This window comes from Bos grunniens, chromosome 6 (assembly GCF_055505025.1).
Source record: "Bos grunniens cultivar Pamir isolate PY7600 chromosome 6, Bosgru_T2T1.0, whole genome shotgun sequence".
Classification (NCBI taxonomy): Eukaryota; Metazoa; Chordata; class Mammalia; order Artiodactyla; family Bovidae; genus Bos; species Bos grunniens.
The window spans coordinates 30,689,988-30,712,815 of NC_141170.1; the positions used below are offsets into that span (position 1 = coordinate 30,689,988).

Genomic DNA, 22,828 nt, shown 5'->3' on the forward strand with positions numbered 1-22,828 from the left:
GTTTTCTCCTAGAGGCAGCCTATTTCACTGCCCAGTAGCTTGATTTATGATAACATTTTTTTTTTCTCTAAAACATGATATTCCCCTCATAATTTCTGCTGAGTCTGGTCTGGCTTTCTTTACCAACTAGAAAATGTTATTTTCTCGGTTCTCTCGTAGAGGTTCTTTTATATTTCAACGGTTTTCTGAAAGTTAGGCTGTGAAAAGTTTTGTTTGTATTTAAGTCTTGGTTATACATACTAATTCTTTTACATATTTTGGTGGTTTTATTTTTTATTATTCTGTGTGTGTGTGTGTGGTGTGTGTTAGTTGCTCAGTTGTATCCGACTCTGTGTGACCCCATGGACTGTAGCCCACTAGGCTCCTCTGTCCATGGAATCTTCCAGACAAGAACACTAGAGTGGGTTGCCATATCCTCCCCCAAGGGATCTTTCTCACCCAGGGATCTAACTGGATCTCCTGCGTTGCAGGCAGATTCTTCACCATCTGAGCTTTTTTACCTTATCAATTTAACAAGTTGAGCTACATCACATTACTCATTTTTGTGCTCTATTCCCGAAGGCAATGGCACCCCACTCCAGTACTCTTGCCTGGAAAATCCCACGGACGGAGGAGCTTGGTAGGCTGCAGTCCATGGGGTCGCTAGGAGTCAGACACGACTGAGCGACTTCACTTTCACTCTTCACTTTCATGCATTGGAGAAGGAAATGACAACCCACTCCAGTGTTCTTGCCTTGAGAAATCCCAGGGACGGGGGAGCCTGGTGGGCTGCTGTCTATGGGGTCGCACAGAGTCGGACATGACTGAAGCGACTTAGCAGCATACCCTTGGAAATTATAATTTCTTCTCCAGTTTCAATGCATACCCTTCAAATCCCAAACCTATCTGTCAATCTTCCTAGTAATAATTTGTAAAGCCAGAATTCTGGAATGAAAAGGGTACAATAAAATAAAAAGAAGCCTATTCTTAAAATTCTGCTGAGAAACATATCATGTTAATCTTGCATTAAAGTTCAAAACAAGGTTCTAAAAAAAGTGAATTATTAGGAAATTTTGATCGTTACTGGCATTAAAACATCTATCATAAAGAAACTAAATCCAACAGTTTTTCTTCCTTTACTAACAACTGGCTTTGGGTAATATGACAACTGAATCTAGGTTGCCTTTACAAGAAGTAAAAAAAAAAATTACCTTTCCTAGAAGCTATTTTCTACCAGGAGAATTTGCTATGAGGGTCTCATTCAGTCACTAATAAAAAAAAAAGAAAAGAAAAAAACCTAACTCCTTTTTTTTTTTTTTTTAACATTCTGTCAAAAATACCACTTTGCTAACCAGTCCCCAGTCCCTTTACCTGTTCATCCACACCCACTTTCCTTTTTGACCTTGTACAAGGCAAATAGAGCTGTATGCGTGAAGCACATACTTCCTTCAAGCCTGTTCCTTTTCATTTCTTTAACTTGCTTTTCAGTATATTCATTATAATACATTGCCATTTTAAGACTTTTTTTTCATATTTTCAACAACCATGGTGAGAACACAGTTTTGTGATGTTCTATTTTCTTGCTTTATAACCAGTAAATTTATAGCAGTGCTGCGGTTGAGTAGCCAAACTTTCAGAAATTGCTAAAGGACAGTGAGATGAATGAAGTTGAGCTACTCATGGATAAATGATTTTTTAGAGCCCTGGGAGGTTAGACTCTCTGGTATTTCTGTTAGCCTTTTGATGGTCTCTACATTAATGTTAATATCATAGCTAGGTAAGTGAGCTTACCTCTGACTTCAAGTTAAGGCAAAATCTGTTAGAACAGACTTTAATTCTCAATGCTTAGTGTAAGTATTTGTCCCACTCACCCTATAATTTGGATTATAGTTTATCATCAAATCTCCTTGTCCTATATTTGCTTGAAAGTTTTCTCCTTAAAAGCGGTACCTGTGCACCACATGCACACTGAGTCATTTATATCCACAGATCCACCTCTATCTGCCATTGTACACATGCATGGCACAGTGGCTAGAGGAGTGGCAGAAAGGGCCTCTGAACCATACTAAATTAGTGTTTAATTATGTCATCTACCTCTATCTACTCCCTCACCTTGATCTTGAAATGACCAAGAAATAGAACAGGTAGTATAGCTTTCTTTCAGCTTTACCACAGCACTCAGAAGTCATTCCTTTTTATTCTATAGAGGTCCATTGACTGCAAAAAAACTTACAGTTGCAAAATTAGGCTTGATTTTTTTTCTCTCCATCATTCAGTCAGGTCATTCCTATTCATGACCTGATAATATAGCTTCTGAAAACTCATCACTATATTATCCCTAAGATGTCCCAACAGATTTCCCAAAGTTTTCAGAAAGCCACTGTCATATACTGGATTTGATCATTAAAATTTTTTTAAAAATCAATTTCAAATATCCATGAACAGCTGGGCAAAGAGGAGACCAATTCTTTTCTTCCCATCCCTTTCCCCTTCTGCCTCCTGTTTCCTTTTCTCTCACACTTCAGTAAAAATGTTAATCTCTCAGTATAAGTAGTTTTTATAATCGTCAATGTCATAGCTATCATTTATTAAGCCATTACTATTTGTTAAGCAGAATATTAATAGCTTTACATGTATGTATTTGTGGAGTGATCTAAAGCAATTCCAAATGTTGGGTACCATTTTAATTCCCCTTTTATGAGTGGGTTGAGTAGATATATGGAGGTTAGATGATGTTAGAAAAAACCATAAGTTTATTTCACATGAGTCTGTTATTCCATGAGATTGTCAGCATTTAGCCCTAATTTACCTAATAATGGTGAAAATAAATTATCAATACCAGAAAACTATTAATTACTGACTGGAAGTCCAAAATGATTGTTAAAATAGTAAAACTGATACCAAGTTAGTAGTATCACTCTGAATTCCATTCATCCTAGTTCCTTGGACTCTTTTTTCATTAGTTATATGCTTCTGTTTCAACAATACCTTTTGAATGATTCTAATTTAAAGTTTTTTATCTCCCGATCTTAAATAAGGTAATTCAGACACTACTCCCTAGCTACGTTTCTTTCTCCTCCCCTTAAAGCCAAGATTCTTGAAAGAATAGTATACGCTCTCATTCATCACACCTCCTATGAATTCCTCTACCCTTTGCAGTATGGTACCTGAAGCTGCTATATCACTAATGACAAAGTCACACTGAAAATTTCTTGGTAAGTCTAACAGTTTTTCAGCCCTTACCAGCCTTCTCTGTAAAACACTTGATACCCACAATGATTTCTTCCTTCTTGCAACAATTGTCATCTTATCATATTCTACCTTTTTCTCCTATGGTCCTTCCCTTCTCACTCTCTTTAGTATTGTCCCCTTCTTCTACCTACAATTTAAACTTCTTTTCTTCCAGAGTTTTTTCCTTCATCTTCAATTTTCATGACATTACATTTTCCCTGAGCGTTCTTGTCCATGGACATGTGTTTAATCTTCAGACCTCCACCTCCAGGCAGAATCTCTCCCCTCAGGACCAAGATTTTCATCCAACTGTCCATGGGGGCTCTTATCCCACAAGAAATTCAAACTCAACATGCCCAAAGTCTTCCCCTAAAAAACTCCTATTTCCCTACATTTATAAATACCATCACCATTCACCCATTGTCTAAAATAGAAACAGTAATCTTTGCCTTCTACATACATTCAACTCAGTTCCAAATCCTATGAATTCTAACTCTTCAATATCTCTCAGTAAATACCTTCTCCTATATTATCAGTACTTAGTGAGGACAATGAAAGATGGCATTTCTTGCACCATGCAAAGAGAATTATGATACAGCTCTGCTGTAGTGTCTCGGAAAAGAAAAATAGACAAAGGGGAGACACACTTGCCTAATTACAAAGTAGAAAATGACTGGATAAAAACTCATACTCAATGGCTTCCCTGATGGCTCAGAGGGTAAAGAATCTGCCTGCAATGCGGAAGACCTAGGTTTGATCCCTAGGTTGGGAAGATCCCCTGGAGGAGGGCATGGCAACCCACTCCAGTATTCTCGCCTGGAGAATCCCTACAGACAGTGGAGCCTAGTGGGCTACAGTCCATAGGGTCGCAAAGAGTCAGACACAACTGAGCAGCTAAGCACAGCACAATTTAGGCAACATTTTACCTAGATTACAAGCTGCCCATTGGTCTCTCATCTTTAGTCTTCCTTAAGTGTCTCACACCCAATCCCCTCTCTATACTGAGGTCAAAATAACCTTTGTGATGCACAAAATGGTAAATACATTTTAATTCCTCTCCATCACTTCTAAATTATGTCCAATTTTTGTTTTTTTCTAATCAAAAGAATTTGGACCTTGGTTTCTTCTCCAAACTGGTCGTGACTTATTCTTATTGCTTTGGCTCTCCTAAACAACTTGCAGTTTCCTAAGTAAATTAAGCTTGCTCTTTTTTTTTTTTAAACTTATTTATTTTTATTGAAGGATAATTACTTTACAGAATTTTCTTGTTTTCTTTCAACCCTCAACGTGAATCAGCCATAGGTATCCATAAATCCCCTCCCTTTTGAACCTCCCTCCACATCCCATCTTGCTAGGTTGATACAGAGCCCATGTTTGAGTTTCCTGAGCCACACAGAAAATTCCCATTGGCTATCCATTTTACATATGGTAATGCAAGTTTCCATGTCACTCCTTCCATACATCTCACCCTCTCTTCCTCTCTCCCCATGTCCATTTGTCTATTCTCTATGTCTGTTTCTCCACTGCTGCCCTATAAATAAATTCTCCAGTACCCTTTTCCTAGATTCTTTATATATATGTGTTAGAATACAACATTTATCTTACACTTTCTACTAACTTCACTCTGTATAGTAGGCTCTAGATTCATCCACCTCCTTAAAACTGACTCAAATGCACTCCTTTTTATGGCCAAGTAATATTCCATTGTGTATATGTACCACAACTTCTTTATCCATTCATCTGTCAATGGACATCTAGGTCACTTCCATGTTCTAGCTATTATAAATAGTGCTGCAATAAACAATGGGATACATGTGTCTCTTTCCATTTTGGTTTCCTCAGGGTATATGCCTAGGAGTGGGATTGCTGGGTCTTACCTCAAGGCTTTTGCACCTACTAACTCAACCCAGATTGCCCTATTCACACACTATAACTGGCTCAATCCTTCCACAAGCTTCAGGATTCAAATTAAACATCAACTCCCCTGGAACCCAAGCTCATCTGCTATGAATTAATATTCTGTGCACACCCAATAATTAGCACCTATTAACTCATGTCATTGTTTCTTGTCTTTTTTCCTGGAATACTGTAATATAAAACTAAATAAATATGCTGCTGCTGCTGCTGCTAAGTCGCTTCAGTCGTGTCCAACTCTGTGCGACCCCAGAGACGGCAGCCCACCAGGCTCCTCTGTCCCTGGGATTCTCCAGGCAAGAGCACTGGAGTGGGTTGCCATTTCCTTCTCCAATGTATGAAAGTGAAAAGTGAAGGTGAAGTCGCTCAGTCATGTCCGACTCTGTGCGACCCCATAGACTGCAGCCTACCAGGCTCCTCCATCCATGGGATTTTCCAGGCAAGAGTACTGGAGTGGGGTGCCATTGTCTTCTCCAAATAAATATGAAGGATGGTCAATTAAAAATTTAATATAAAACTGTATTTTGACAAGAATCATTTCATATAAGCAAGGTTCAAAAAATTTTTATTCCTTCTGAATGATGTTATCTTGAAACAAAATATCTCATGATTTAAATAACATTTTTCATTTCAGATTGATGCTGAAATTAATACCCTACAGTCCTGATGCATGTGTACCGTCTTAAGTAAGTATAGTTGTTAAAGGCAGCAAAGAACCTAGCTTTGTACTATGTATTTTTTTTAATCATAATAGGAAGGAGATTATTTGTTCATATTATTTATTCTAACAATTATCTAGTCAAATGTATTTTATACATGAGAATATTAAGCATATGGAGAAGTTAAGGAACTTAAACAAGAATATACAACCAACTTCTGACATATTTAGGACTAGAGTCCTAGTCCCCAGCCCAGTACTTTATCCATTATAACCCCACAGCTAAGATAATGACCTCATAGAGATCAGGGGTCTTGATGCATTCAGCAGAAAAAGCTGAGTTTGAAGACAGAATCCATCAAGTCTTCAATAACATGGCAGTATTCTCAGGAGGAAAACGACATTCCTCAAGCAAAAGCAACACTGTTGAAATACTGCCACTTGCTTTTTTCAGATAGTACATTCTCAACCATTAAAAAAATGTCTGATGAAGACATTGAGCATAAAATAACTTAGATAGAACCCAGTACCTTAAACTGAGGTGACCTTAACTCTGCATTTTTACAAAACACATTTTCTCTTCAAATTTAATTGTATTCATTTTAAAGATATTGCTTCTGAGACTTTTTTTAAATGACTAAAAACAATGGTTTATCTCAGATCTTAATTAAACTGAGGCTTTTCAATTATATAAAATTTTAACTTTTCTGATTTCCTGACAATGTTTCCTAAAATGCTTATGGAAGGAAAAGCCATCAACTCATGAAATCCAAGCTTCCAACTCTCAACAATTTGAATCATTAGAAAAAGCAAAATAGAAAATTAACATTCTGAGAGGTGATGCAATGAGATTAATCAAGGGAACTCATTTTTGGACTCATCCAATCTGGTTTAGAATTCTGTCTTTGTCTTTGTAAACTTGAGCAAGTTACAATCCCTAAAGCTAAGTTCCATTTTCCATAAGAAGAAAAAAGTGTAATATGTACCTTTCAGCATTGTTGTAATGATTAACTGAAATGATGATGTATTATGTACAAGTCCCAGCAAATAGTAGCAGAAATACTAGCAAAAGTTTTTACTGCTGTTGCTTCTACTGCTGATAAAACTGTTGACTAAAGAAAAACACACAACCTGACAAAGTTGTGAGTTATGTTTTATTTGGGGACTTTACTAAGGACTACAGTCCAGGAAGATAGCCTCTCAGATAGCTAAAAGAACGTCTCTGAAGGGGTAAGGGAGGAGCCAGAATATATAGGCATAGGCTTTTTTTGTTTTGTTTTGTTTTGTTTTTGCTGAAAAAGCAAACATATAGTAGAACATCAAAGATGACTGCTATTTACAAAGAATAGACATCTCAAGTTAATGATTTTAGTTCTCTCTGTTGTATGAGAAGATGCAACAATCTGGGGTCATTGAAGTTTTCCCATTAGATATACATCTTAACTCTCTATGACCAATGGCCAGAATCCAGAACACTGAAAGTTTTCGGTTATTCTCCATTCTAAATCTTTTCAGGGCACACTGTTAGCACAGCTAAAGTGTCTGATGGTGGGCAACATTTATTGTTTCCTGGAATAGCAGGCAACATTCTTTGTCTAAAATATGAATCGAAACTAAAGCAAGTTTCCCTCTCTATATATTCTTTGAGCTCTAGCATATGAATATTATGTCCTAAAGGGAAAGTAAGTTCACTGAATAATTTCTGGAGAAAAAGGCCAAAAGCCATACCTGAAACTAATGTGTTATGTCACTTACATTGTTCAGTCGCTCAGTCATGTCCAACTCTTTGCAGTCCATGGACGGCAGCATACCATCCTTCATTACCCCTCACTATCTCCTGGAGTTTGCTCAAATTCATGTCCATTGAGTCAATCAACTCAATTTCACTTATACCTCAATGAAAAAAATGAAAAATCCAGGTTACCTGAGTGTAAATATTCTAGAGTTAAAAATAGTATATGGTCTCTATTGCTGCTAAACTAATCTTTTTCCCTCATTTAAATTAATCCAGTATCCCTTTTGGAGAAGGCAATGGCACCCCACTCCAGTACTCCTGCCTGGAAAATCCCATGGATGGAGGAGCCTGGTGGGCTGCAGTCCATGGGGTTGCTAAGAGTTGGACATGACTGAGCAACTTCACTTTCACTTTTCACTGTCATGCATTGGAGAAGGAGATGGCAATCCACTCCAGTGTTCTTGCCTGGAGAATCCCAGGGACAGAGGAGCCTGGTGGGCTGACGTCTATGGGGTCGCACATAATCGGACACGACTGAAGCGACTTAGCAGCTGCAGCAGCAGTATCCCTTTATTTCAACCCACATGTAATCTCAATAGAGTTAAAAATCTCAGTACACAACAGCCACCTCACCTCCCACCCTTCAAGGTACCTCTAGCTATTGTATATGAAAGCTTTGCCTTTGAGTTTGTTTTAATTGAATTATTTTTCTGTAGGAAGACAGTGCATTTTCTTGGTGTCTCATGTATATTCACATTCTTTCAGTCTCTGGGAGCACAAATTGGAAAAGAGGTATTCTAAGAAAAAGAGAGGGAACACTAATTTGAAGAATTAAGAGTTTTGTTTTTTTTTTTTACCTGACAACTTTCTAAAATACACTTAATGCTAGCTAAATCACCAGGGTAAGTTTTTTTCAGTGACAGATTGATGAAGGTTCTAGTATACTGATTACTCTGGTTCTAGTAATTAACTCAATCTTCCATAAAAGATTTTTCAGTCATTTCTCTCATATTAGTATTTTTTCTATTATTGCCTTTGATTAGTCCTACGATTTCTATATCACCCAACTGGCCACCCAGCTACCATTTGATCATCTAGAAGGAAGTCCTAAAAAAAAAAAAAAATCACTCACATGTTCCTTCATATGCTTCCACAATGTGTATTGATTCTTTCGGGCTCTATTTACTTAATGCATATTTATTATAGTCACAATCTGCAATTATAAAGGGTTATATTAGGAGCAGTTATATGGCCTTGAAAGAGCAAATTATAACTTGCTCATAAGGTTGTGAGACTAGAGCATTTGATGTCTAAAAATAATGATGCCACACTCTAAAAGTTCTATTAGGTTTCTAGAACACAGCCAGCAGATTGTGGTTCTTGGGTTTCAGGGAGAATTCTGTAACTCTGTAGGACAATAGTTGTTGTAAGTTGCTAAATCCAACTCTTTGCAACCCCACAGGTTATACATAGCCTACCAGGCTCCTCTGTCCAGGGTAAGGATACTGGAGTGGGTTTCCATTTCCTTCTCCAGGGGATCTTCCCCACCCAGGAATCAAGCCCATGTCTCTTGCAGTGCAAGCAAATTCTTTACCACTGAGCCACTGGGGAACATTCAATTAGCAGCATTGCCCAAAAACAACAGTTCCCATTGTGAGCTGCTCTGAATCCAGCACTTGACTTTGATTCCAAACCAAGTAGTGAGCACTTGTCAGACCTCTCTCCCTCCCCATAGACCAGCCTTTTCTTCATGTTTTAAACCTGACTTGTCATCTTGACAATTATTGGTCCCCTTCCCTGTAGTCAATTTCTTCTAGAACACATCCATTTCCTTCCATTGTTTTTCTTACTAAAACAAGTATGCTCTGGGTGACAGCAGTGGCATGTTATTTAGTGCAAAGCAGTTCCTAAAACTGTTTAACTTTGGCTGCCTATGTATTTTTCAGTAAGAACCTACCCCTCTCTAGAGACCTGAAAAACATGTAGAAGCTGAAGCTTTTGTCTCAAGGTGTTCCTCTCCTTAGGTACATGTCCAATTCATGTCTTCCACTCAGTGGTTTGATGTTATTTTATCTTAACTAAAGTCTTTATAAACCTGACTCATCACCCTGACAGTTATTGGTCCCCTTAGTCAGTTTCTTCAAGCCTCCAAATGGACTGTGATCACATTTGCATGCCCCATTGGAGAGGGATTTGCTGTCTTTTAATAAGTCCCAAGAAGCCAGTTATCTTTTCCCTCCAGTTTTGGGAACAATTAGTGTGCCTTGGGTTGCCAACTGATAAAGGAGTCGGCTCATGCTGCAAAATCGGGAGGGAGGGAAACTACAACTAGAATGACACTCAGCAACGTCCAGTGCTGACACAATGAGAGAAATGTGAGAAAGGAGCACAGGGGGGCCTCCTTTCTCATCCTCCTTCCAAGGCACACACCCACTGAGGGCAATGAAAGATGACACTTCTTGCACCATGCAGAGAATTATGATACAGCTCTGCTGTAGTGTCTAGGAAAAGAATAGACACGGGGGAGACACTCTTGCCTAATTACAAAGTAGAAGGTGATTGGATAAAAACTCATACTCAATGGTGACTCAGCGGTAAAGAATTCGCCTGAAATGCAGGAGACGCATGTTCAGTCCCTGGGTGGGGAAGATCCCCTGGAGAAGGAAATGGCAACCTGCTCCAGTATTCTTGCCTGGGAAATCACATGGACAGAGGAGTCTGGCAGGCTATAGTTCATGGGGTCACAGAGTTGGACACAATTTATTAACTAAACATCACACTCAGTAAGTTATTAAAATAACTACTGAACTTTTATCTCAGTCCCATGACTGAGGGGCCTCATGTGCCATTGGCTGCTGCTACTTTTCCCTCTGACAGTGATTATTCTTACTCATATATCAGAAAGTTACATACATAAATTAGTTCAAATTAAAAAAAAAAACAACACTGTATGATGTACTCAGCCAAACAGTGATGGCTTTATATTGAGGTCTTGGAATTTCTTACATTTACTCAAGACCCATCAAGTGGGCCAGAGAGGATATACAGGTCACACTAGACAGGTTTACATCTATACATAATAACCTGACTTTATGTGCATCTGTTGAACTGGAGGATGATTGGCGTCCATTAGCTCTGTTTTCCTAACATATATTTCCATGGTTCTCACAGACCTCAAGCTGGAAGCACTCTGGGAATGACAACCGCTGGCCTAAACTCAGCAACACCAGAGCTCCTGGGGAGACAGCTAGGATACTCCCTGCTTGTTTTCAGCTACAATATCCTCATCTGATGTTAAGCGTGATGATTTGTTACCAAAATAAATTGAAATATAATGCAAACCATAAATGCTACTTTGCCTGATGATACAGTGTCAGTCTCCAGCACTGTTTCTCTGACCTCCACAAAGACAGATAGGAGGCAACTCCAGCCCACCAGCCCTTGCTTTCTTCTAGATCTACAGTGGTCTTCTAAAAGATTCACAGCAGAAGCATCCACTTTACAGTTCCCAGCACACTGAGCTCCATGGCTTGATTGCATCTCAGTCTTAATATGTACCATTAAGAAAAAGTTAATAGCCTTCTACCATAAAGAGCCTGGAATAGCTCACTTCTTAAAGAAAAAAAAATGTGTTTTTAATTTAAAAACATATAACCTCCTGTGGATATTTTCTTGCTTTTAGCCATAAGTTGTATGGCTTTAGTTAGGCAGTATCTGCCTTGCAAAAAAAAAAAAAAACTTTGTGACCTAAACAAGTTTATTGTTGCTAAAGAAAACTCCTTGGAGCAATTGATTAAGTCAAAGTTCTAAAAATAATAATTTCTGCTTAATTCCATTTACCATATACACCCTATATGATATTCTTTCTACATGCTTACTTTGCCCAGGGAAACTGAAAGTGTTCGAACAGATTTTGCTTTGAAAAAAAGATCATATTTTCAGAATAAAGACTCCTTGGAAACCAATACAAGCCAAGGAAAGTCTTCCATATTTACAGTTAACTGCTTCAAGGAATTGGAATTCATCTCATGGTAGATGTAGAGTTTTATGGTACAGATGAAGCATATTTTATAGCAAATATAACTGGAGTCATAGTAACGAAAATCATCCCTGGTCCCCTCTCGAGATGCTAAGTCCCAGCAGGCTGCACTGCATTAACTAGAGGAAGATCAGGTGCCTACGAACTGAGACAGCAAATGCCTGCCCCCTGTGGCTTCTACAGTAGAATGTGGAGTTCTACCTCACACAGATTCCAAAAGGAGAAATTAACCTCAAACAGGGAAGTTGTTTAGATGATGCCATGAAATTGAAAAAAAAAAAAAAAACTACCCACTACATACATAAGCAGTATTTTTTACTTTTTAAAGTTCTTTTTTCACTTCTAAAATTAGCTGGTAGCTTCAAAACAAACTCTAAGAAGAAAACAGCACTGATATAAAGTATGAGAAGAATGAGACTCCATAAATGAGTTTAACAACAATAAACAACATGAGAGAAATGGGACTCCATAAAGGTGGGTGAGGGGCCCAAGGCAGCAGAGTTAGTATAAAAAATAAATAAAACTTAAATTCCATTTCCAATATGCCATGCAAGATTCATGGGTCTACCTGAAGAATACACTCCCTGATCCAATTAGATTTGGTATTACAATACAATATTTGTCCCATGAAGAACCACAACTTACAGTATAAAATTTATTCTGTCTACATTCAACCACTGACCTCTTTTCCTTCAAATATGACCCAGACTTATTCAAAAATTCAAAAATCTGAAAATAATTTTGAAAAATACTGCTCTGCTCTTATTTGAGAGGTTGCAGTTACAAATTATTCATGAACTGCTTACAAACTGGTCCCTTTTGGTGAAGTATTTTAATGCCCGACCAGGTAGAAATGGGCGTCTTTTTACCACTAAGTAGTCAAGTAAATATTACATGATTGGTTGAAGTAGTGTTTTTATGGTTCCCCTGGATATATTTTCTAGCAAACTCTCAACACCTTTCCCCATTTTTCAATATTAAGAATCACAGACCCAGATAGTCCATCATTTTTGTACAAGAGTTTCAAAGTTTAGACTTTATAGGTATAATTATGCCTGAATTTGTTCCATTTGGTAAGAAAAACAGGCCTTTGAGAAGCCATTGCCATAATTTATGCTTATATCCCAAGTGCTTCCCAATATTAGGGACACTTCTGAATTTCCACCTACGATCAACCATGGCTGATTTTACTGGTTAATGTCTATAATATAAGTAGTCCTCAACTTTTTATACCTTCCAAATCACCTTCCTTCAAAAACACTGATCGTCATGAGAGAAACAAACCAAACAATGCTTTGTTTCTGAGAATGAAGTTCACAAACTATCAGCCGGGCATTCTCCAGGAAATAAAACTAATAGGAGATAGACTGATTTATGATTAAAACTGACTCACACAGTCATGGAGCTGGCAAGTCCAAAGTCCGTGAGGCAAGCCAACAGTCTGGAAACTCATGTGTGTTGCCCTCTTAAGGTGGAATTCTCCCCTGAGAAATCTGTCTTTGCTTTTAAGACCTTCGGTTGATTGATAGTCCATGGGGTCGAAAAGAGTCGGGCACGACTGAATGACTTTCACTAAAGCACTTTTGTTTCTCAAGAATTTCCAGGTGAGGTATTCACACCTTCTTGACCTGAGATGTATTAACACCACAAGCACTAGTTTCTACAAAAATCACCCCCCACCCCAGTCAATAATGTGTTAATACAGCAATCCTGTGCAGACCATTAGAGGTAATGGTTCTCAGGTAAGGGTTTAAGAATTGCCTGTGGGATACCTTAGGCAGGAAAACACAGAACATTAGTCCTGCAGTTCGAAAGACTTTAAACTTTGTAAAGAGCAACAGCAATAACAGAAGGCTTGTGTGATGGTTAAATTTTAGGTGTCAACTTGTCTAGGCTATGGTGCCTATTTGTTTAGTCAAACATTAGTCTAGATGTTTCTATAGGTATTTTGTAGATGTGATGAACTCTCCCACCAGCTGACTTCAAGTAAAAAAGATTACCCTTGATAATGTGTGTGGGCCTCATGCAATCAGTGAGTGAGAGTCTCTTAGTCGTGTCCTACTCTTTTTGACCCCATGGACTATCAGTCCCTGGGACTCTCCAGGCCACAATACTGGAGTGGGTTCCCTTTCCCTTCTCCAGGAGACCTTCCTAACCCAGGGATCAAACCCAGATCTCCCTCATTGCAGGCAGATTCTTTATCAGCTAAGCCACAAGGGAAGCCCAAGAACACTGGTGAGTTTAGCCTATCCCTTCTCCAGGGATCTTCCCAGCTCAGGAATTAAATGAGGGTCTCCTGAATTCAGGCAGATTCTTTACCAACTGAGCTATCAGGGAAGCCCAAGGTGCTTTATGTGGAGATTAGAATATAAAAACAACAAGAAAAAAGCGATCCAATTATGTCATTTAATTCAACAGTCATACACTCGAATGAAGCAAGAATTAAATCAACTTAACTGTTTATTTCCATTTGGTGATAAATAGCTAACAATAAAGACTTCCCAAGTAGCTCAAGTGGTAAAGAATTTGCTGGCAAATGCAGGAGACTCAGGTTCAATCCCTGGGTCGGGAAGATTCCCCTGGAGGAGGAAATGGCAACCCACTCCAGTATTCTCACCTGGGAAATCCCACGGACAGAGGAGCCTGGTGGGCTACAGTCCACGGGGTTGTAAAGAGTTGGACATGACTGAGCACACACAAACAGGTGGCTAACAATAAACAAGAAGGCTTAGCAGGTTGTTCTTTTAGGCCTCTCAGTTCAGTTCAGTCGCTCAGTCGTGTCTGACTCTTTGCGACCCCTGGACTGCAGCACGCCAGGCTTCCCTGTCCATCACCAACTCCCGGAGCTTGTTCAAACTCATGTCCATTGAGTCGGTGATGCCATCCAACCATCTCATCCTCTGTCGTCCCCTTCTCCTCCCAGCATCAGGGTCTTTTCCAATGAGTCAGTTCTTCGCATCAGGTGGCCAAAGTATTGAAGTTTCAGCAAAGTATTGGAGTTTCAGTTTTAGGTCTCTGTGTTCCGTTTTATGTACCTCTTCCCACCAGATAGTGAAGGACAGGGAAGCCTGGCATGCTGTAGTCCATACAGTGGCAAAGAGTTGGACATGCCTGAGTGACTTCACAACAACCCCACCACAGAAGTCTCACACCCACCCATCCTATAGACCAAGTGCTTCTCAAGCATAGCTACACATTAGAATCATCTAAAGCATTTCAAAGGGGAAAAATAATGAAACAGAACAGTGCCCAGGGCCCCCTCTCAGAGATTCAGATTTAATCAGTCTTGATAGAAGCCATGGTGCTACCAAGCTTGCAAGTCCTACTCCAGCAACATGGCACCTTCCCCAATTAGAAAAAGGAAAGCCTCAGAGATCAACCTGTTAGGCCTCTCTTGGCTAAATGATTGTACTGGAGAAGGAAAAATTTCCAATGCTGCTTTATCTCAATCTGCCACTGCATTTCAAAAATTCTGTTGAGTATGGAATGAAATTTTTGTCTCCCATTGTAGAAAATCCAGTCATAGATAGTCAAGTCAAAAGATGACCTTTCAGGACTTTGCTGGTAGTACACTGGATAGGAATCTGCCTGCCAATGCAGGGGACACGGGATTGATCCCTGGTCTGGGAAGATTCCACATACCGTAAAGCACCTAAGCCCGTGTGCTGCAACTGCTAAGGGTCTCACACCTAGAGCCTGTGCTCTGCAACAAGAGAAGCCACCACAATGAGAAACCCATTCCGCATAAGTAGAAAAAGCCTGAGAGTGGAAAAGAAGACCCAAAACAACCAAAAAAAAAAAAAAAAAAGATGACCTCTCCCAGAGGTGATTTCTATCTTGTCCTTTTTTTCCAGGACCTAAAATACTCTTTTTCTCATTAGGCCAAAAGAATACCTAATTGTTCTTTCCATGACACCCATCATCTCAAAGCTCTTAGTGTCACGACTTTAGCCTTTTTTGGCAAGTTCTGGTTTACAATTAGGGATAGGACCTACTTACTCATCCATAGGTCAGGGGTTTGGGATTCCTTTATTGCTTCTACCCCAGTAAGAAAGTTTCTAGCAGTCAATCATGTTTCTGTGTCCTCACTTTCCAGGCAAGAATACTGGAGTGGGTTGTCATTTCCTCCTCCAGGGGAGTCTTCCCGATCCAGGGATCGAAACTGTGTCTCTTTCATCTCCTGCATTGGCAGGTGGATTCTTTACCACTGCGCTACCTGGGAAGCCCCTTTTAATATCAAAAGCATGGATCTTCATATCCCTTGCATATTGCACCCTGAAAAGCCTCAGGAGGGCTTGTCCATTTCAAATCAAAATCTTTACTGCCACCGTGTGGACGACAGATATAAATTCAGATGACTGTGCTGAAATCTATCCTAAAATCAGATACTGATAAAATTGATATTAACAGTACATAAAATCAGTCCTGAATATTCATTGGAAGGACTGATGCTGAAGTTGAAGCTCCAATACTTTGGCCACCTGATGCAAAGAACTGACTCATTGGAAAAGACTCTGAGGCTGGGAAAGATTGAAGGAAAAAGAGAAGAGGGCGGTCGAGGATGAGATAGTTAGATAGCATCACTGACTCAATGGACATGAATTTGAGCAAACTCCTAGAGACAGTGGAGGACAGAGAGGCCTGGCGTGCTGCAGTCCATGGGGTCACAGAGAGTCAGATGGGACTTAGCAAACGAACAACAATCACCTGGAATTAGCTTACTTTGTGCTACAGCTCTTTATAGAACAACATGAAAAGCTTGGAGGCAAGTTAAAGACTGCAGAACTTTCAACTTTTAGTCTCAGAGATTTTAACTGTGTCAATTTGGCCACTTTGTGCACACACACCAAATAATTCATCTAAATTTTTCATTTTGTTCCTTCAAATTTTTTAAATTTTAGGAAAAAATTGATCCATTTTGTTTCTTACTAGATAGCATTAGTGATAAAGTATGTCTTCTCAATATTAAACTCCCACCAAGATTGGTTAAAAGATGTTAAAAATAGTAATAAAAAAAACTTCACTTTTTACATACCGTATTGCTTTTCAAAGGACTTTCCTACGTTATCTCCTCCAATCTTCATCACAGTCACATGAAGCAGATAATCCAGGTCCTAATACATCCAACTTACAGATGATGAATGCACTAATATCAAGCTAACAATGGTGATCTAACAATGATCATGAACACTGATCTAACAGTAACAAAATTTACTTAACACATTCCTTAAATCAGGGAACATACTGCTTTGTAATTGTGCCACTTCTCTATTGCTTAGTAACATGCCACCCTGAAAAAGCAGCTTAAAACAATAGCAATCATTATATATGCTTACAAATCTGAGGTTTGACTGGACCCAGAGTTTCTCAGACAGTGACAGTCAGGCAGTGGTTGGGGCTGGGGCCATTTTGCAAGTTTTTCATTCATATAAACTAACCTGGGCTGAAAGGAATCCAACAGCTGGAGTCTGAATAGTGGAACTCCTTGGGCCTCTCTCTCTAGGTGGTCTATTCAGGTATTCTCCACATGGTGGCGCTAATGGTAAAGAATCTGCCTGCCAATGCAGGCGACACAGGAGATGGGGGCTTGATCCCTGGGTGGGGAAGTTCCCCTGGAGGAGGAAATGGCAACCCACTCCAGTATTCTTCCTGGAAAACCCCATGAACAAAGGAGCCTGGCAGGTACAGTCCATAGGGTTGCAAAGAGTCGGACACAACTGAGCGGCTGAGCACAGCACCACCTGGCAGCCTCCAGGGAGCCAGACTTTGCACCAGGGGGCTGAAAGTTCTCATAGTGAGTTTCCCAAGATATGATGGCACATGTAATCAATCCTCAGGAATCAGGCAGCATCCTTGCTACCACATTCTATTCTACAGTCAGTGAAAAGACTCATTCAGTTACCAGGGAAGGTGAAATAGCACTGTTTTTTTTTTAATGAATGCTGCTGCTGCTGCTGCTAAGGCCCTTCAGTCGTGTCCGACTCTGTGTGACCCCACAGACGGCAGCCCACCAGGCTCCCTCGTCCCTGGGATTCTTCAGGCAAGAACACTGGAGTGGGTTTTAATGAATGAGTATCACATAATTTGTAGATATTTAAAACCACTGTTAGTTTCATTGACCTCCATGAGCTAGGAACCACTATTATCCGCATTTTACAGATGGAGAAACTGAGGCACAGAGTGGTTAAATAACCACTCTCAAGGTCGGCGACTAGTTTACAGTGTTAGAATTTGAATCCACATAGTTTGACTCCAGACTCTATACTCTTAACCTATATACATATCTTATTGACACTGAAATTGGTAGTTAGACACACTGACAATTCCAAAAGGTATCCCAAAGGGTATTCTCAACCATAATTATCAAGTTAAAAAGTGGAAAAGCCTGTATTTATATTTCTCTTTATCCCATTTCCACAAGGAAATCAGATCTACCCAGGCTACATTTTGCAGAATATATTACCTTTTAAATAAACATTTATTGAGCATCTGGCCAGCATTTACAAAGGACATTCTCCCACTGTCAGAGGAATTTCCACTCTAGAGGAAAGACCGGCATCTATACCCATAAACTAGAGAGTAAATGACATCCCCAAAAGAAAGGAAATTGCAGAGGTAAGGGTTGGTCAGTGGTGAGTCTCCACATCTGAACAGCAGTACAGGTTCTTGAAGGCTTCCCTGGTGGCTCAGATGGTAAAGAATCTGCCTGTAATGCAGGAGACCTGGGTTTGATCCCCGGGTCAGGAAGATCCCCTGAAGAAAGAAATGGCAACCCACTCCAGTATTCTTGCCTGGAGAATCCCATGGACAGAGGAGCCTGGCGGTTTACAGTCCATGGGGTCGCAAAGAGTTGACATGACTGAGCAACTAACACTTTCTCTTTCTTTTCAGTTTCTTGAAGGTGATGCTGCTCTCTGCAATTAAGTCAGCTCAAGGGCAGGTTACCTTGTAATGCCCCTTGCCCATGCAAGAAGCATGCCATCTGTCTTTTCTTCTCTTGCATCTCACCAGCCAAGTCATCTTTATTGAAAATTCCAGCTGGCAATTGAAGTTCAGAAGGACAATGAGAATGATATATCAATCATCAGCCTTTAGTTGAAAAATCACCATAAATTGTTTGGTTTTATCTTGTTAGTTTGTTTACCTTAGTGATAGGTAGGAAGATAACACATCAAAAATAGTAATTAAAATAAGTCATGCTGCCACATCTACAATCAGGCTCTGGATAAACAGAAATGAGACAGAATATGTCTTCCAAGGTCATCAATAACCAGCTCTGGACTTTCTTTTGTACTTGTTACTTAATCCTCCTTTTTACTCAAACTCTCCACAGGGTTTCCAGTGTTCAAATCACAGTGATAATAATACTTTATATATGTTTGACACTTTTCAATGTATCTGTCCTTCGTCTAGCCCGGACCCTCCCCATGGGGCCAGGCATTCACAGGGCCAAAGGGACATGCACACCCAAGAATCCATTTTTCCTCCTTCCAGACCTTGCTCTAGGACACAGGGTGCAGAATGACTTGCAAAATTCCAGCACCTACACAGGCATCTTCTGCAGGCTGACCGCACTGTCAGCGGGCCAAGAGGGAGTTGTTTGCAGAAGATGTGGACAGGGTTCAGACACGTGGGCTGAGGACTGAACATGCGTGTAAATGAGATCATCAGAGACCTGGACAGATTGGACCTGGCAAAGAGACAGTGACAGGTCATGGGCTGGAGGCTGGCTTTCTGCCTTCTACCAAGTTCAATCATAGAGCTCAGAGGACTCTAAGGATTTTAAACTTAAACCCGGATGTTCAGGTTGTTATGAAGACATATTTGCCAAACTAGGAGGAGAGAACATATTTTATTTATTTAACAGCTTGTTAGCTTAATTTCAAACTTTTAAATATGTAGACATATGCTATGTGGGCCTCCATTTGGATTCTTACACCTTGGCCTGCAGTTTTGGGTCCACTCTGTATTTTGCAGGTACTAAAATGAGTCAATTAAATGATTTCTTCCCTTTCTCCCCCACCACCTAAGAGCAGTTGCCAGCTGTCTCACCCAAACAGGTTTAACAACAACAAGTTACACCCAGGCTTATCAGGATGGTGACTTAAAGCAAGCTACTGGCTCTCTCTCCTCCAGAATCAAGCCTGGAAATTGTGAAAGAAAATGAAAATGATTTAAGGGACTAACAACCATAATGATAATTATGAGAATCCTGGAGAGTCTGAAGGCTGGAGGATCCCCTAAAGGCTATCTTGAACTTGGGGACAGAGAGGAGAGGGAGGTTGAATTGTAATGGCTTCAACCCTGGGCAGAGAAAGCCAGAGGAAAGCTTCTAAACTCAGCTCATGCACTCAGAAAAGTTTAAAACTCTAAGAATATCATAAAAGAAAGCCTGAATGAATGAAAAGACAGTGTATGCTCCCACAGTCAATAACTCGCTATCATAAAAATATCAATTCTCTTCAAATTTATCTATAAATTAAATGCAATCACCATTAAAATTCCCAATGAATTTTTTATCAGTCATTCCAAATCCTTATTTGAAAATGGTGGACTTCCCTGATGGCCCAGTGGTAAAGAATCCACATGCCAAAGCAGGGGATATGGGTTCAATCCTTGGTCTGGGAAGATCCCAAAGCAACTAAGCCTGAGCACCACAACTACTGAAGCTGTGCACTCTAGGGCCCACATGCTGCAACCACCGGAGACCATGCACCTACAGCCCATGTTCTGCAACAAGAGAAGCCACCACAGTGAGAAGTCCAGGCACCACAATGAGAAGTCCAGGCACCACAACGAGATTAGCCCATATTCCCAAGGAAGGCCCAGTGCAGCCAAAAATAAATAATAGAGAAAATGATATTAAAAAAAGAAAATGGATGTAGAAATATAAAGTCTACAACAAAGAAGTCTAAAAAAGAAAGTGTAGTGCACAGGAATGTGCGTAACCAGATGTTAAGACATAGAACTGCTGCTGCTGCTGCTACTGCTAAGTCGATTCAGTCGTGTCCGACTCTGTGCCACCCCATAGACGGCAGCCCACCAGGCTCCCCCATCCCTGGGATTCTCCAGGCAAGAACACTGGAGTGGGTTGCCATTTCCTTCTCCGCTGCATGAAAGTGAAAAGTCAAAGTGAAGTCGCTCAGTCGTGTCCGACCCTCAGCGACCCCACGGACTGCAGCCCACGAGGCTCCTCCATCCATGGGATGGTCCAGGCAAGAGTACTGGAGTGGGTTGCCGTTGCCTTCTCCAAAGACATAGTACAAAACCATACAAATAATTAACAGTGTAATAACATACAAAGAGTTTAAAAGAATAAAATAGGAATCCAGGATGTATATGGAAACCTAAAACATGATGGTAATGGCACCAGAAATCCATGTGAAAAAGTTGGATTGTTTTGTAAATGGCTTAGAATTTTTAAATTGTGTAGGAAAATTGAATTGAAACCCTACCAGTTAGACACGAAAAGATAGACTGCATGCAAATGGTCTAAAGGCTTTAAAGTAAAAGATGATTCTCTGGAGTCAATAAAAATGTAGGGAAATATATTTGTAAAATGGGGTCAGGAACTACCTAATAAAGATTCAAAAAAACAAATCATAGACAAAATACTGATGTATTTTATTACATCAGTGTTAAGGATTTCTGTTCAACAAAGGGTAAATTTCACAGACATAGGCAGATGAATAATATATCTGCAAATCTAAAACCAACAAGGTGGGGATTTCCCCAGTGATCCAGTGGTTAAGACTTCGCCTTCCAGGGCAGAAGTTGCAGGTTCAGTCCCTGGTCAGGGAGGTAAGATCCCACATGCCTTATGGTCAAAAAACCGAAACATAAAACAGAAGTAATATTTTAACAGATTCAATAAAGACTTTAAAAATGATCTACCATCAAAAAAATCATTACAATATTAAATTGTAACCAAAAAGGCATTAAAATCTAGAAAATATGACCAAAACCACAGAGAATAAAAATACGTCAATTGAATAGTTGAAGCACAGGGAAATTTTAGGGTGGTGAAAGTGTTTTACTGTGTGATACTGTGGTGGTAAATAAATAATATATTAATACATTTTTCAAAACTCATAAAACTGTAAAATACAGATAATGAACCATAACATATACAATTCTAAAGTCATCACTTAGGAGGTCAAGGATCATGAGAAAGAATAAGGACTGTGACAAGAGAATCTGACTGTGTTACACGTGTATGAAACAACTCCACTTTAAAGGATAAGGGGAAAAGATACTCACCTACATAACTTTAGAATTAATGAAGTCTTTAGGACTAAAGGCAAAAGGAATTTCACATAAGCACTGTAGTTGCATGGATAAAGTTATTTCCCATGGGGATATACCAATGAGTTAACAATTCTGATACTGCAATACAGGTGTTCTGAAAGTGAACAATTAAATAAGTAGATGGAGGTTAGTAGGAATGAGGTTTCTCACCATTGGAGTGAAAGTTTACAAGCAAATGAGGAGGAAGCTGAAATGATGAGGGTTGGATTAGAGCTGAAGATACCAGTAGGACACAGGTTTAATTTAGGGACTTCCCTGGTGCCTCAGATTGTAGGCACCCTCAGGTGCCTACATCTGCAATGTAGGAGACCTAGGTTCAATCCCTGGGTTGGGAAGATCCGCTAGAGAAGGGAAAGGCTACTCACTCCAGTATTCTGGCCTGGAGAATCCCACAGAGAAGACTGGTGGGCTACAGTCCATGGGGTCACAAAGAATCGGACATAACTGAGCGACTAAGCTCACACACGGGTGGCTCAGCAGTAAAGAATCTACCTGCTAATGCAGGAGACGCAAGTTTGATCCCTGAGTTGGGAAGATCCCCTGGAGAAAGAAATGGCAACCCACTCCAGTATCCTTGCCTGGGAAATCCCATGGACGGAGGAGCCTGTAGGACTACAGTCTAGGGGGTTGCAAAGAGTCAGACATGATTTAGCAACTAAACAACAACAGATGGTTACACACAGAAATATTTATACATGTGTGTCTGTACAGGGGGTGGTATAAACTCCTGTGTTTGTTTGCTCTGAGAAGGCCTAAAGGAAACAATAGTCCAGGAGCAATGAACACACCCAACACTCAGATTTCAGTTTCTAATACCATTCTCCAACAAAGGGATCTAACAGTTTTTTGGAGAAATGGCTGTTCTAGGACTAGGGGAGGAAGTATTGAAAATGAACGTAGAGGCTCTTGTAATGCCAGGAAGAATGAAAGTGCTAAAAAAACAACAACAAAAAAAGGAAAAGAC

General features: G+C 39.9%; 1 protein-coding gene and 1 long non-coding RNA gene across 8 annotated transcripts in view; one reads left to right on the forward strand and one right to left on the reverse strand.

Annotated features, from left to right (window-relative positions):
• Nucleotides 1–13,230, reverse strand: part of LOC147370498 (uncharacterized) — a 49,491-nt gene extending 36,261 nt beyond the window's left edge. The window contains exons 1-3 of one of the 6 annotated variants that reach the window (XR_015165323.1): nucleotides 12,950–13,230; nucleotides 8,650–8,730; nucleotides 7,538–7,668 (exon numbers count right to left, since the gene is read on the reverse strand). This is a non-coding gene — a long non-coding RNA (uncharacterized LOC147370498). Of the gene's footprint in view, nucleotides 1–7,537; nucleotides 7,676–8,649; nucleotides 8,731–12,949 lie in introns of all 6 variants that reach the window. The other 5 variants (XR_015165320.1, XR_015165324.1, XR_015165322.1 and 2 more) reach the window with 5 other exon arrangements.
• GC (GC vitamin D binding protein) overlaps nucleotides 1–18,682 on the forward strand; it is a 51,547-nt gene extending 32,865 nt beyond the window's left edge. Inside the window, exons 12-13 of one of the 2 annotated variants that reach the window (XM_086405449.1) lie at nucleotides 5,759–5,810; nucleotides 18,448–18,682. In XM_086405449.1, the coding sequence (XP_086261575.1) occupies nucleotides 5,759–5,791 (33 nt within the window). In that variant the 3' untranslated portion in view covers nucleotides 5,792–5,810; nucleotides 18,448–18,682. Of the gene's footprint in view, nucleotides 1–5,758; nucleotides 5,811–10,688; nucleotides 10,866–18,447 lie in introns of those variants that run through there. The other variant, XM_086405448.1, reaches the window with a different exon arrangement.
• The last annotated feature ends 4,146 nt before the right edge of the window (nucleotides 18,683–22,828 follow it).